The sequence below is a fragment of the Coregonus clupeaformis genome, chromosome 20 (genome assembly GCF_020615455.1).
Source record: "Coregonus clupeaformis isolate EN_2021a chromosome 20, ASM2061545v1, whole genome shotgun sequence".
Classification (NCBI taxonomy): Eukaryota; Metazoa; Chordata; class Actinopteri; order Salmoniformes; family Salmonidae; genus Coregonus; species Coregonus clupeaformis.
Window position 1 is genome coordinate 39,129,970 of NC_059211.1, and position 14,918 is coordinate 39,144,887.

A 14,918-nucleotide genomic window follows, 5' to 3' on the forward strand; every position below is an offset into this window, starting at 1 on the left:
CTCCCCACTTACACACACACACCAAACTCCTCCCCCTGCCACTCAGAACAACAAAGATGAAAGATCACTTCTTCCACTCTGACAACAAGCAGTTTCAACTCCCTATTTGCATTTGAGGTTTGGTCCAACAGAATGGCTCATATGGACACTATTATGGTCATTATTTTACTGTAATAGAGGAAAACATAACCTTTCTAACCATTCCCTTTTTATGTCTCAACTCTTCAAATTGTGAGAAGAGCAGACACTACAAAAATGGGAGTATCAATGAACATTGATTCTGGAAAATGAATGCTCAGTTTGTCACACGTACCGCTAGCAGCATTTTAGCAACTGACTTTTATACTAGCTGCTAGTCTGTGTTTTATAAATGTGCAATGAGCATAAAAAACAATGATATAAGGAATAGGCAACTCATTCTGCGAAATAAGCTAGGCCACTTGATTTCAACAAAGTGGACAGGCTAGCATGCTGTTCAAACAGTTGGAGACAGACAGAGGGGTGTGTTCATAACAATTAAACTGTTTTACCTTGTTAGCTAGCAAATAGATTCAAGACTTTAAATATAAAGATTAGCTGGCTACTCACTAGTACCTGAGCTTGTGCTTGAGAGATTGTTCATGAGATCTAGCTGTGTTCATTTTCTATAATGCCTGGCTGCTACAAGAAGTTAGTCATTATTAGTGAATGTGCATTATGCATAGTCCTGGTTAAATTTGTAACAAAAAGGGCTTTTTCATAAACAGACTTGAAAGCCAGATCAGTATTTATTACAAAAAAGCAGGTTGAACTATTTTTATAAAATAATGTAATTATTAGTGGGTCTTATGATTGTGAAAGTCTTATTTGTAGCCTAGGTATAATTTCACAAGCCCTGAATTTATTAGATTATTCCTGACTGTTTGCAATGCAATGTATTTTACTTTTAATTGTACAACAAAGCTTATTCAGCGAAAACATTACAAAGATTTGAGATATGATTTTTAGATCATATCGCCCAGCCCTAGTGTGTATGTATCACGTTTCAGGAGAAGACACAGATGCAGACAATGTCAAAGTAACAAAAGTTTATCACAAAAACAGGGGGCAGGCAAACAACAGGTCAAGGGCAAGCAGAGGTCAGTAATCCAGATCAGATTCCAAAAGGTACAGAACGGCAGGCAGTCTCAGGGTCAGGGCAGGCAGAGGTCAATAATCCCGGGTGGTGTGACAAGGTACAGAACGGCAGGCAGGCTCAGGGTCAGGGCAGGCAGAATGGTCAAAACCGGAAACTGGAAACAGGAGACAACGGGCTGTGAAACATGGGTTTGATCCTAGACACATGAAAAGTGGGATGTATACGGAGGGTACGGGGAAACAGAAGACGAACAGCAAAGGGGCTATTGATCTTGGAGATGGGAAAGGGCTGATAAACCGGGGGGAAAGTTTGCGGGACGCCATCCGGAGGGGCAGATCTCGGGTGGACAGCCATACCTTCTGCCTGAGACGATACCGGGGAACCGGGGTCCGGTGGCGGTCCGCTTGTCGTCGATACCTGGAAGTGGTCTTGAGAAGAGCCGACCGGGCTCTCCTCCAGGTACGACGACAGCAGCGGACAAACATCTGGGCTGAGGGTATGCCAACCTCTTCCTCTCGCTCCGGGAAGAGCGGGGGCTGATAACCCAGGGAACACTCAAAGGGCGAAAGACCCGTGGCAGAGCAGGGAAGAGTGTTGCGGGCGTATTCGACCCACACTAGTTGCTGGCTCCAGGTGGTGGGGTTGGCGGACCAGGCAGTGCAGAGGTCTCTCCAGGTCTTGGTTGGCTCGCTCCGACTGGCCGTTGGACTGAGGGTGGAAACCCGAGGACAGGCTGGCCGACGACCCAATGAGTGTGCAGAACGCCTTCCAGAATGAAAACTGAGGACCCCGGTCGGAGACCATATCCACTGGGAGACCACGGATCCGGAAGACGTGCTGCACCATGAGCTGGGCTGTCTCTTTGGCGGAGGGTAGCTTGGGGAGAGGAATGAAGTGGGCAGCTTCGGAAAACCGTCCACAACTGTCAGGATGGCGGTGTTGCCATCAGACGGGGAAGACCTGTGACAAAGTCCAGGGATATGTGAGACCAGGGACGGTGAGGAACAGGCAGAGGTTGGAGGAGACCAGCCGGAGTTTGCTGAGGAATTTTGTTCTGCGCACAGATCGTGTAGGTGGCGATGAACACGTGGTTCGGCTGGGAACGCTGTGCCTCCCGGACCTGCTTCCCTATTCCCCAACTGAGTGCCGTCGCCAAGCACGAGGTGGGAAGGATGGTCTCAGATTCCGGGGGTGTAACTGTGGAGCTATAGCGGCGTGACAACGCATCTGGCTTGACATTCTTGGATCCCTGTCGGTATTAGAGGGAGAAGTTGAACTGGGTGAAAAGCAGGGCCCACCTAAATTGCCTGGAATTGAGATGCTTGGCGGTGCGGAGATATCCCAAGTTCTTGTGGTCTGTCCACACAATGAACGGATGTTCCGCACCCTCCGGCCAGTGCCACCACTTTTCCAACGCCATCTTCACTGCGAGAAGCTCACGATGCTCTACATCATAATTCCTCTCCGTGGTGTCGAGGCTATGGGAGAAGAAGGCACAGGGATGTAATTTGAGGACCAGGGCCGAACGCTGGGACAGGACCGCCCCCACTCCAACATCCGAAGCATCGGCCTCCACCATGAACTGGCGGGACGGGTCAGGATGAACCAAGATGGGAGCAGTGGTGAAACGGTGTTTGAGGTCCTGGAACGCCCGGTCAGCGGCTGGGGACAATGTGAATGGAACCTTGGGAGAGGTGAGTGCAGAGAGGGGGGAAGCCAGGGTGCTGTAACCCCGGATAAACCGGCGGTAAAAGTTGGCGAATCCCAGGAAACATTGCAGCTGCACTCTGGATGTAGGCTGGGGCCAATCCACCACCGCTTTCACCTTCCCGGGATCCATCTGTACACTCCCTGCTGCGATGATGTAGCCCAGGAAGGGGATGGTGGAGCAATAGAATTCGCATTTCTCCACTTTCACAAAAAGCTGGTTCTCCAAGAGGCATTGGAGGACCTGTCGGACGTAAAGCACATGTTCTTGGGTGGAGCGGGAGAAGACGAGGATGTCATCGAGGTAGGCTAATACGAACCGGTTCAACATGTCACGGAGAACATCATTAACCAGGGCCTGGAACACAGCTGGAGCATTGGTAAGGCCAAATGGCATGACCAGATACTCGTAGTGACCACTGGCCATGTTGAAGGCAGTCTTCCACTTGTCCCCCTCCCGTATCTGCAACAGGTGGTAGGCGTTCCGTAGGTCCAACTTGGTGAACATGTTGGCCCCCTGGAGCGGCTCGAAGGCCGAGGAGATGAGTGGTAGCGGGTAGCGTTTCTTCACCGTGATGTCGTAGAGGCCCCGTAGTCGATGCATGGGCGCAGGGTTTTGTTCTTCTTCTCCACAAAGAAGAACCCTGCGCCGGCGGGGGAGGCAGAAGGACAGATGAACCCGGCAGCTAGGGAGTCCTCAATGTAGGTCTCCATAGCCTTGGTCTCCGGACCTGTCTGCGAGTACAGTCATCCCCGGGGCGGAGTGATGCCTGGGAGAAGGTTGATTCTGCAGTCGTAGGGTCAGTGAGGCGGAAGCAAAGTGGCCGGGCCTTACTGAACACCTCCCGGAGGTCCTGGTTTTCTGTGGGAATGGCGGAGAGGTGGACAAAATGTCCAGTAGTCCCGCAATACAGGCAACTCTGTGTGAAGCCTGTATTGCCGTTCGGCTGGAGACAGCCTAGTTCTGCCTAGTTGCATCGGCTCGGGAAGAGGTGGATCGGCAGACTTCGGAGACTCTCAGGGAAACCCGAGTAGGACTTCCGGGATGCCTCGGAGGCGAGGTGGAATCGGACTTCCTCTCTTTCCTACGTTCCCGTAGTTGCCCATCGATCCGAATGGTCAAGGCGATGAGCGAGTCGCGATCAGTCGGTAGTTCCCGGGCTGCTAGCTCGTCCTTTACTTCCTCCGATACTCTGTGCAGGAACGTGTCAAACAGCGCTTCCGGGTTCCAGACGCATTCAGCTGCCAACGTGCGGAAATCCACTGCTTAGTCTGCCACACTGTGGGATTCTTGCCGAAGCTGGAGTAACTTCCGGACAGCCTCTCTCCCGGACAATGGAGCATCGAAAACCTTTTTTTTACCTCCTGCATGAACTCCTGTAGAGCAGGAGCATACAGCCGACTGTTGTTCCCACACTGCCGAAGCCCAGGCGAGAGCCCTCCCGGACATCAGCGTGATGAGGTACGCTATCTTAGAGCGTTCTGAGGGGAAGGAGGAGGGCTGCAGCTCGATGATGAGCGAACACTGAGCGAGAAATGCCCGACAGGTTCCAGACTCTCCAGCAAAGCTTTCCGGGCGAGGTAAGCGGGGTTCTCGGGAAATCGGGGTGGGCGGGAAGGCCGCGCTGCAAACAGGGGCTGGGAGGTTACCGTCGTGGTAGGCTGCCTAACAGACATCCTGCGGAATTGCTCCAGCAATGTGTTAAACGCTCGGTCATGGCGTTTGGCCAAGGTCTGGAACCCTTCCATGAGAACACAAAGCAACTCCTTGTGCTTTCCAATGGTGGCTCCTTGGGAGGAGATAACGTTGCGGAGCTGGTCCGAGTCTGCTGGGTCAGTCATGGCCAGTTCGTACTATCATGTTTCAGGAGAAGACACAGATGCAGACAGTGTCGAAGTAACAAAAGTTTATTACAAAAACAGGGGGCAGGCAAACAACAGGTCAAGGGCAGGCAGAGGTCAGTAATCCAGATCAGAGTCCAAAAGGTACAGAACGGCAGGCAGTCTCAGGGACAGGGCAGGCAGAGGTCAATAATCCAGGGTGGTGTAACAAGGTACAGAACAGCAGGCAGGCTCAGGGTCAGGGTAGGCAGAATGGTCAAAACCGGGAAAACTAGAAAACAGGAACTTGAGAAAGACAGGCACAAGGGGAAAAACTCTGGTAGGCTTGACGAAACAAAACGAACTGGCAACAGACAAACAGAGAACACAGGTATAAATACACTGGGGATAATGGGGAAGATGGGTGACACCTGGAGGAGGGTGGAGACAATCACAAAGACAGGTGAAACAGATCAGGGTGTGACAGTATGCCTGTGTCCGTGCATGCGTGTGTGTGTTAGCTAAGACTGGCTAAAACACAATGTAACACAGCAGATGTTGCTATGCTTGTCATCCTTTATTACTACTTTGTGATGTGGCCATACATAGACAACATGGAAGCTGGGTCGTTTTGCATGCTGTCTCTCATTTATGATCTTTTTACATCCGTTGTGCCCACTCTGGGGTTAGCTAGCATACGTTGAGGACAAGTGCTTTTGAAGAAACAGCAGCCTGCTTACAGAAAGAAAACCCCAAAAAGAGTACTTCAGAGCAGGCTGTGACTTGGGTAATGGCTATACATGAGGGAGTATGATTCTAGCTCCAGTCAAACACTCTAAATGTCAGGAAGGAAGGACTCTAAAAAAGAAGAAGATAGTAATCACATTCAACAGCTTGAAAAATAACACAACACTGTTAGAAGTGCTACCTAGTTCAAATTTGGAAATGGAGGCAGTAGGATCAGATAAAATATAGAAAACCGTGAAACAATTGACATGGCTGTGTCTTCTACTTTAAAATGTTCCTTGAAAAGGGACAAGCTACGACTAATTTCCATAAATAAGGACAAATTGTGTATTTCCCCAGAGTATTCACGTCCCAATGGAACAACTCTCCCATTTCTGGAGTTGGCCCCATTTCAAGGCCAATGGAAATTATTAAGAGATACAATAATAGAAGATAATATTTCAATTTAAGAAAAAAAGGTAGTTTCCTCTAACAAACCTTCAAGACATGCTAGACCTTGAAACGAGAGCACCTAAATGGATTAAATATGTTAAATGCTTTTCTCCTCTTTCATGGAACCAAAAAATAATTGCATTTTGTGTAGGAGAACACATTTTCTGTAGGAGTACAGGAGGTTGTATGTTTGCCTGTGGTAAGAACAAGAGGAAGATTAATTCAGTAAGGCCTATTGTTTTAGACACAACTCATCTGTTGTTTACATGGTGCATTGTATTCCTAAACAGGTATTTGCAATCTTTTTTGTACCTTTGCAGCTCAGACACCCCTTTCTCTGTATTGAGTGAAAAATAGACTCATTAAGCAGCTGCTTTTAACAATAGGTTACTTTTGATTGCTCTTCGATTACACATTAATTGTCCAATCTTAATTTGAATTGCCCAGGCCCAGACTCCATTGATTTCCCTTCCCTTTGGCCCTATCCCACGGTGTGCATTAAATGCAATGACCTACTATATTGACTGGTGTCCAGAATCCTATCAACAGTCTACAACATTATATGGACCACTTTGTAAAACCCTAACCCCTAATGGCATTACATTATTATTTTCAGTGGTAATATCGGCACCCAGAACCAAATCTCACACGCGTGCTGGTTTCGATTGTCATGAGATGTCAATGGACAATGAAAGAAAGTGTGATAAGGCATGATGTTCCATCTAAGAAGACCAAAGTGTGTGTTTCATACCAGAAGAGTGTTATCAGTAACAGGATCACCTCCATGTGTTAGAGCCAGATGGTGGGATACGCAGTAGCCAAGCCCAGCCCAGTTACTTGTCACTGCAATGAGGTAGAGCAGCGGATGGGCCGGAGCAGAGGCAGAGCCATCTGATCAACAGACTACTGGGGGTAGCCTCCCTCCCTCCCTGCCCCATCCAGCTGCAGCCACTTCACACTGCTAATTAGATTAGCTCAGCGTACACTGGTAAAGCACCTCAGGACAGGAATCTGAACACTGCTGTAACACTGCTGCAGCCGGCTACCTGAACGCAGCCAAAGAGCCGGGCAATGTCAGAGGGCGTGAGGAGAGGGGCGTTTGCATGTGTGTCATAATGAGGGGATGTGTCATGGGCCTGCTTGGGAGAACCAGGGGAATAGGAGGATGACTGGACACAGTATGCTGTTTGATGGTTGTGTTTGAGGGTCTCAGTCCACACAAATAGAAACCAAACAGTATAACCAGAGTGTGCCCTTGTTTGACATTTCTAAGGGTAATTTCTCTAGCTAGGCTGAAAATCACATTACTTGGTATCATAACATTTGCGGTGTGTGGACAGCACTGATTCCCCTTCTCAGGACTCAGGGAGTGAAAATGGGCTGACAGGTTTTGGCATGCCACACTTCTGGACTGTGATCGATAGTGACCTCCAGAGCAGGGCGACTGAGACCCAGTCAGTCAGTCAGTCTATTGGAGCCATCTGGTGAGAGAGCCTCTGGAGCAGAGAGGAGCCTGGGTAGGCTCCCTGACCAGTCACATCCACTTAGACTAGAGTGGGTGCAATTCTGAAAAAACACAGATGCAAGCTAGTGTATATAGCTGGTAATCTTGCCCAAAACAGATTGTGTTGGTATTTTGAAGCCCTCTTTAAACACCAGAAAATATGATAAAACAGCTGGCAATGGTGTTTGTTGATTCCATTTTGATGCATTCTTACAAATGATTTAAATTGTTATATGTTGTTGTAATTTGTCAGCTATATTTTCAACATTGGACATCAAACTATGTGTAGGGAATGCAGAAGGCACACATGCATGCACGCACGTGGTTCAATTATTTGAATTCCATTTTGTTCGTTTTTTTTCTGTGAGCTCAATGCAAACACTGCACCTTTCTCTAGAGAAAAATAAGATCAAGCCTGAACTGTGAGATGAAGTAGGGAGTTGTAGTTTCCAACAGGCCAATAGTCTACGTAGTTCAGCGCATAAAATGTGGTAATTGACTACAATGACCATAATCCATTGCGCATCCACTTGTCCGGTCTGTGTTTCTTTTACGCCTGTTACAGAAGAGACAAGAATGGTGATGGTGAGGGGATATGGAGAGCAGCTGTTGCTTTGCGAGGTACATTATTTACTTTGAAGAACTACTAAATAGTGATTTTGTCAGACAGTAACTCTAAAGACATGAGATGATGACTTGGAATGAAATAATAAAGTTATCAAATAAAACAAATGTAATATACACGACAACTGAAATATTTTTGTAAAGTAAAGTAATGTGAATAAATTATGATTAATAAGTGTAATGGGCAGGCTTTTATTATTTGTTTTATTCTGTGTTGTTACAGCATTCAACCCAAATAATCGAACCTCAAATCAAAAACCATTATTCTTTTTTTATTAATCGAACCGAAACCGAACCGACCTCAAAAAGCACTAATCGCTCAGCACTAACCCATAATTCACACACACACGCACGCACGCACGCACGCACGCACGCACGCACGCACGCACACACACACACACACACACACACACACACACACACACACACACACACACACACACACACACACGCACACGCACACACACTATTAACTCACAAACAAAATGAAGCCAAGGAGAGCCTTTAAGCTAGTGTGTCATTTCAAATCTGGGGGCTTTGACTCAGATGCATCCTCAAGCTGTTGGCTGCACAGGAGAGCCTTGTGATGAGCCTGGTCCTACACTGCAGTCTGTGGCTCAGGGATCTTTCCTCCCAACAGTCTCACTGCCCCACGCTCTAATTCAGCCCGATGTGTTGAATGCCAGGAAAAGGTTACTTTTACAGTTTAAAGCACACCAGTGTCACTGGGCTGATGCTTAGCCAGGCATGTTGGGAGGAAGAGACAGATGTACAAATGAGTATGGAGGAAGTGTCATCACTGTGCAGTGTGCACAGCTGCACTCCCTAACGGGGGAAAAGTTTTGCACTCCATTTGTTTATAAACTTCGCTTCCTTACTCAGCACTCTACAGTACATGCACAGTAAAATAGGAGACAAGGAAAGATGTAATATGTTTTACAGTGAGTGTGAATAATTATATTCAAACCCTAACATCATATATCAACTGGTTAAAACCAGCAGAGGCCCAAATAATAAGCAGACACCAGATATTTCTTACTTTGATCTCTGAGGGTGATGAAAAGTAAATAAATGTTTGGTAACACTTTACTTGACACCCAGTGTCATAACAATTTATGACACGGTCGTAACCATGTCATAATATGTCATTAAAGCTGACATAACTTGTCATAACCTGTCATAATATAGTCATAACACTGTCATGACCCATATATTTACACCTGTTGTGATATATATTGCATTATTTTATGGCTGATTATGACACCTACATAAGAGTGTCAAAACCCACATTTATTCAAATGAGTTTCTTCCTTGCTAAGAAGTTTCCTTTCGTTTGAAAGTTTGTTTCTTAAATCCTTTGTTGTTGTTGTAATGAATTCTTTACAGTCATGTTTTTTTCGTAATATTTTAAATAACTTGTAGAAAATACACTTTATGACACTGTCAAGAAGCATTATGACCATCATAATCATATAAGCCAGATAGGCCTATCACGTACATGTCCTTTTATCAGTCATCAGTCAAAAAGAACGTGTCCTGTCCTGCTCCTGAAATCAGCTCCTGCATTCATCCCAGTCATCAGCAACAGAGGATTGGGATGTCTGACATCAATGTGTGCACAATTACAATGATCATTTAATATAGTAAATAAATACAAATATATATACAACATAAACTTACTGTTGACACGTAGGCTATGGTGTAATGGAATGTTTTTTGCTTTGTGTGGTAGGTTTTGTGGGTTTTGATACTCTTATGTAGGTGTCATAACAAGCCATAAAATAATGCAAAATATGTCATAACAGGCCTAAATATATGTGTCATGACAGTGTTATGACAATATTATAAAAGGTTATGACAAGTTATGTCAGCTGTTATGACATATTATGACATGGTTATGACCGTGTCATAACTAGTTATGAAGCTAGTATTCAGTGATTTCAAGACATTCAAAACTTAAGTCAGTTCCGCCAGTGGCAGACATTTAACAAGATATCATCTTCCTTTTTTAAAGTTGGGGAAGTTATTTCAGGTGAGCGCTGTTTAGACGGCGAGGAGTCTGCATCATTAACGTGTAAAGCACCAGAGTCATGCGTCCACCAGATGTGTGAGCCGAGGATGCAAATGACTTCATCTCCACCACTCATCAACAGGAGGCGTGAAATGGAGGCAAGACGGGGCCTGGTGGCAGGTGTCATACTGACAGGGTCTGATGGCGACAGACAGTCACATAGACATGTATGTGGCTGAACTGAGATACATTGCATCATTTGGATAGGGAAATTACGTTGTAAAAGAGGCAAGAATGCATGTTGAATAAAGATGCCCACATTAACAGAATAACATACAGATAGAAATGGTCTTCTAGCAAAAACAAAAACTGATGCATTATATTTCCATACAGATGGCATGGCCGAGGCATGTTTCTCTCATGCGAATAAGTCCGATATTGCAATGCCAAAAGATAAATAGAGAACAACAATTCCCTACATTTTGGCTGTGGGACATAGGTATATTCATCTACTGTTTTGTAGAGTGCATTATTCATACGTTGGAAGGTTAGTGAGTCGATTTCGGGTTTAGCCAATCAGTCTCAATGAGTTACCCACCCTCAGAAAAATAAATAAATAAATCATGACTGGCCTGAATCCTTCAACCTGTAATTGTCAGTGGGGGTCTATCTCTCACACAGCAATTGGATTCCCTACGTACCTCAGGTCTTGTCTAAACCGTATTTCATATAGCATACAATCACAACGTGACAAGCACCCACAGCTCACTGGTTCGAATCCAGGCTCTGTCGTAGCCGGCCGCGACCGGGAGACCCATGGGGTGGCACACAATTGGCCCAGCGTCGTCCAGGGTAGGGGAGGGAATGGCCGGCAGGGATGTAGCTCAGTTGGTAGAGCATGGCGTTTGCAACGCCAGGGTTGTGGGTTTGATTCCCACGGGGGGCCAGTATGAAAAAATTAAATAATAATAATGTATGCACTCACTAACTGTAAGTTGCTCTGGATAAGAGTGTCTGCTAAATGACTAAAATGTAAATGTAAATATCAATCAGAGTAAAGTAGTCCTGTAGAGAAATAGTCTCTAAACCAGGGGAGTCAAACTCATTTTGCCCAAGGGGCCACATTCGGTCTTCAACGAGGTCTAGGGGGCCGCACTGAAAATGGGTTATATTTCCTCGCCGTCAAAATGTCCGTTTTGGGAATTTTCTATGCTCCCTGACTGTCTAGCTTTCATTTTGGTGATTCTTAGTGAGCTGGTCAGTCAAGAAACTCTATGAATGTAGGTCCATATTATTATTTTGTACACAGTTTCGATTTGGTTTTAGTCATTTTAAAGTATATTGAGTTTGTTTTCCCAAAGAAATTAATATTAAAATAAATAAATACGGGCCATATGTTTGACACCCCTACTTCAGAGGATCTATATGGTATACAGCACATCTGGAGAGTCTACGCTAGACTAGATTGTATCTATCACATTCTATCTGCAGACTGGGTCAGTTGCCGAGACAGAGTGTGCCATTTCAAACACTACGCCACGCTCTATTTCAGAAGCAGCTAAACAACAGCAAAGGGGAACAAATAAAGTGTATTCTTTTTTTTCTGACCATGTCAGTACCACTCCCAGACATAGACTCTGAAAACAGAAAGATAGCATGTGGTTGCTGTATTATCTGACTTTCATAGGAAAACATGCCAAAAGTATTCCTCCTCAAAAGAACAAGAGACACAAAAATGTCTGAGGAAACTTTCGAGACAGATCATCGTGTAAAGAGCTGCATACTGGGAGGCAGACTCAACAGCCTTAAATACTGACTGTGTAATGAGTGTGTACTTGAGGAAACTGTATGAGGCAACAGATGTTAAACGGCAGTACAAAATGTGCACTGGACCACGTTCTTGTCACAATCCCAGTCATTCTGGTACAGAACATCTGCTTGTTTCCAAACACATTAGTGCCAGGGTACCTAGCATCTACATGTTTGCTTATAGGAAATCCTACAGTGATACACATCCCGTTTCCTCAAAAATATATGCCCTCAATTTTAGCACACAACCCAATTCAGGATAATACCTTTAAACCAGGTGTCATAGACATAGCAATAGACAATAACACTGGACTTTTAACAAACTAGTCAATAAGGAGGAAAATATTTAATTCACCTGTAATGTTGTTTATAAATAACGGAGCAATCATCTATTACTACTAGACCCTATCATAAAATGTTATGCTTCTGTTTGTGCATGGGTCTCAGTACCTCTTCTGCTTTGGTCTGTTCAAATGCAAACTCCATAGTAGGGACAGCGAGGTGGTTGGCAAAGAAGCTTACGTCCCCAGGGATCTGCAGGGAGCTGACATTTGGTCCAGGGCAGTTTCCACCTCGAATACAGCTCAGCAGCTGCCTCTGAAAGGTAACAACAGACAGACAGACAGAAAGAGAGAGAGAGAGATAGAGAGGGTGGGGGGGGCAGAGAGTGTGAAAGAGATTTGTCATTAAATAGAGAAGAGTAATGAGTTTAGCAGAATACAAGGACTAGAGGGGAAGGGAAAGACTGAAAACAATACTACAACAATAGTATTCAAAATGCAGAGAGAAAGCCAGAGAGACAGATAGTCAGAGAGATACTGTAGATCTGGCAGTATTATATGGTAGCAGAGGCTGAGCCTCGGCTGCTGTTTGTGAATGCAGCTCCAGAGGCTTTGAAACAGAAGCTGTGGGGAACAGTTTCTAATAAATGTTTTTGAAAAAGCTGAAATGAAGGTTTAAGATTAAAGATTGACTGTGGCTTGGTGTAACAGTCCCCCTGGATGTACTGTGGGAGGATGAGGAGGTAGTTTGGAATAAACATGGGCCTCTAGAAATTTTAAAAGCAGAAAGGGGACATGAATAGCACACATTTTAAAAGTACCAGCATGTACCAAATATACCAGACAAATCAGGAACAAACAGAAATCCAAACCAATTAACAGATCTTACTGTACAAAGAATGAGCATTTTTAAATGGGATCTCAATTTGACCTTTGGCATCATGTTTATACCAGGTAACTCAGGGGGGACTACACAGTACCAACATTACAGAAACAATACTCAAACAGAAACAGAATCTGAGAGGAAATATCCAACATCCTTAAGAGACTCTGAATGAAAGGGCAACAGAGGCCATTAAATTCCAGATAAAGCTAAGAATCTTGGAGAAAGGAAACTCAATAGCACAGAGATTGAGAGGAGAGAAGGGAGAGAATGGGTCATTCTGCCCAGTGTTGCCTTGCCTCCCTCCTTCTCCCAATAAATATTTAATTTCTTTGTCTGCTATGATAACGAGATAGTGAAATCATTGTTCATATATTTGTGCTTAAATGATCCTGCGCCTTGAGGAGGCAGGAGTTTGGCATGCAGCCAGAGCAGCTGTGGGCCATCCCCCATGCAGCGTCCACTCCTCTGTACTACAGTACACTACCCAGACGATGCATTAGACCACGCTGTAGCAGCAGCAGCACCGCCTGTAACCATCAGTTAACCAGGATTTTATCAATTGACAATGCTCAGAGTACACTGTCCTGCCCTGCAGAAGCTGTTATAGAGTGCTTCCCATTCCAGAGATAAAAATCAACAACAGCTGACTCCTTCTCATAATGGCATTCTGCTAAAGGGATGGAAATGTATACTGTTATGAATGTTTACATATATTATCCCTGTATGTAATGGCGATTAGAGAAGGTTTTTTCCACGTGCAGGTGCTGTAAATCTTGTAATGGAGGTGTATTTTCTGCAGTCCACCTCTAATCAACTCATAGAGACTGGAGAGTGCCCTGCAGTGTGTGAACCCAGGCCTCAGAGGGCTAACTGATCAATGGATCCTTAAATAGGCAACTTTAACTGGATCACTGTGATGCACATGGACATGCTGTCTGACTCTGAACAAAAAGACAGTGTGGGGGAACAACATAAAGAAATGGGCAGTAGAATCTGTGGCCATGTGTGATGCATTCAGATAATGTCAATGTTTTGACATGTTCTGCTAAATGGCATATATTTTGTACGTATGTAAAAGCATAATCATTGGCCTAGTTCTGACTTCAAGGAAAAGTGGGATACATTTTGAGACAATAGTAGGTCTTTGTAAATAGAAGGTGCTCTTTGGTAAAAGGGGTATATAGGTCATCAAAAAGAAAGGTGAATGATGAGAGGGTTTTTAAGAAATAATTATGCACTATAGCTGTATTTTTGCATTTTCGTGGTGGGAGAGTTCAATCAATTGCGTCATTGGTTGATTGAGCCTACTGCCTGATATAAAAATAAATGGAGGCATGTTTTGTAGCAATTATTGTGGCTTTTGTGTTTTGCCGATTGCATGATCATGCTAGAAGTGAGTAGATATGGTTGTTGTTGTTCAATAGAGCCATTGGACTTGTCGCAATAATGTTCATATCTGCCAGGACATTGCAGGATATATATTTTCCCTGGCTTTGTAAACACTACAGCCTGACGGGAGCCCTGCTTCCTTGTTCCCACCCTCGAAGGCAGGCTTTTCAAAACAGGGGCAGTACTAGTTTACAAGTTCACTGGAGTTGTTACCGTGCACTGTCTATCCGAGATTGCTAAATAATTAGCTACAATGGCTGCTTCTGATGATTCCTCTTTACAAGAAGAGCTGGACGACAAAAAATGTTTTGTGTTCTTTTACATAGGAACATACAGCCCTATTTATTTAAGACAGAATACACTGAAGAAGAGTTGAGACAGCGAGAAAATAAATAGCGAGACCAGCAAGCAGCGGCGGCAGCCTAGACCAGCTGGACCAGGACTCATGAGGGCAAATTACAAACAAGTAATTTGTTTTGCTGTTGGTAGCTAGCTGGCAATATAACCTCTGTTTTTACACGAGGCAGTGTTGTTCAGTACAGTACAATTTGGTGATCAATTCGGCCATAATGGGGCTTGCTAGTACCATT

At 44.9% G+C, this 14,918-nt stretch overlaps 1 protein-coding gene across 1 annotated transcript in view; it reads right to left on the bottom strand.

The window, feature by feature from the left end:
- The window catches only part of LOC121533381 (inactive N-acetylated-alpha-linked acidic dipeptidase-like protein 2), a 199,904-nt gene that overhangs the window by 35,232 nt on the left and 149,754 nt on the right, over positions 1-14,918 (bottom strand). The window contains exon 9 of the mRNA XM_041839270.1: positions 12,223-12,369. Within this exon, the coding sequence (XP_041695204.1) occupies positions 12,223-12,369 (147 nt within the window). The remainder of the gene's footprint in view (positions 1-12,222; positions 12,370-14,918) is intronic.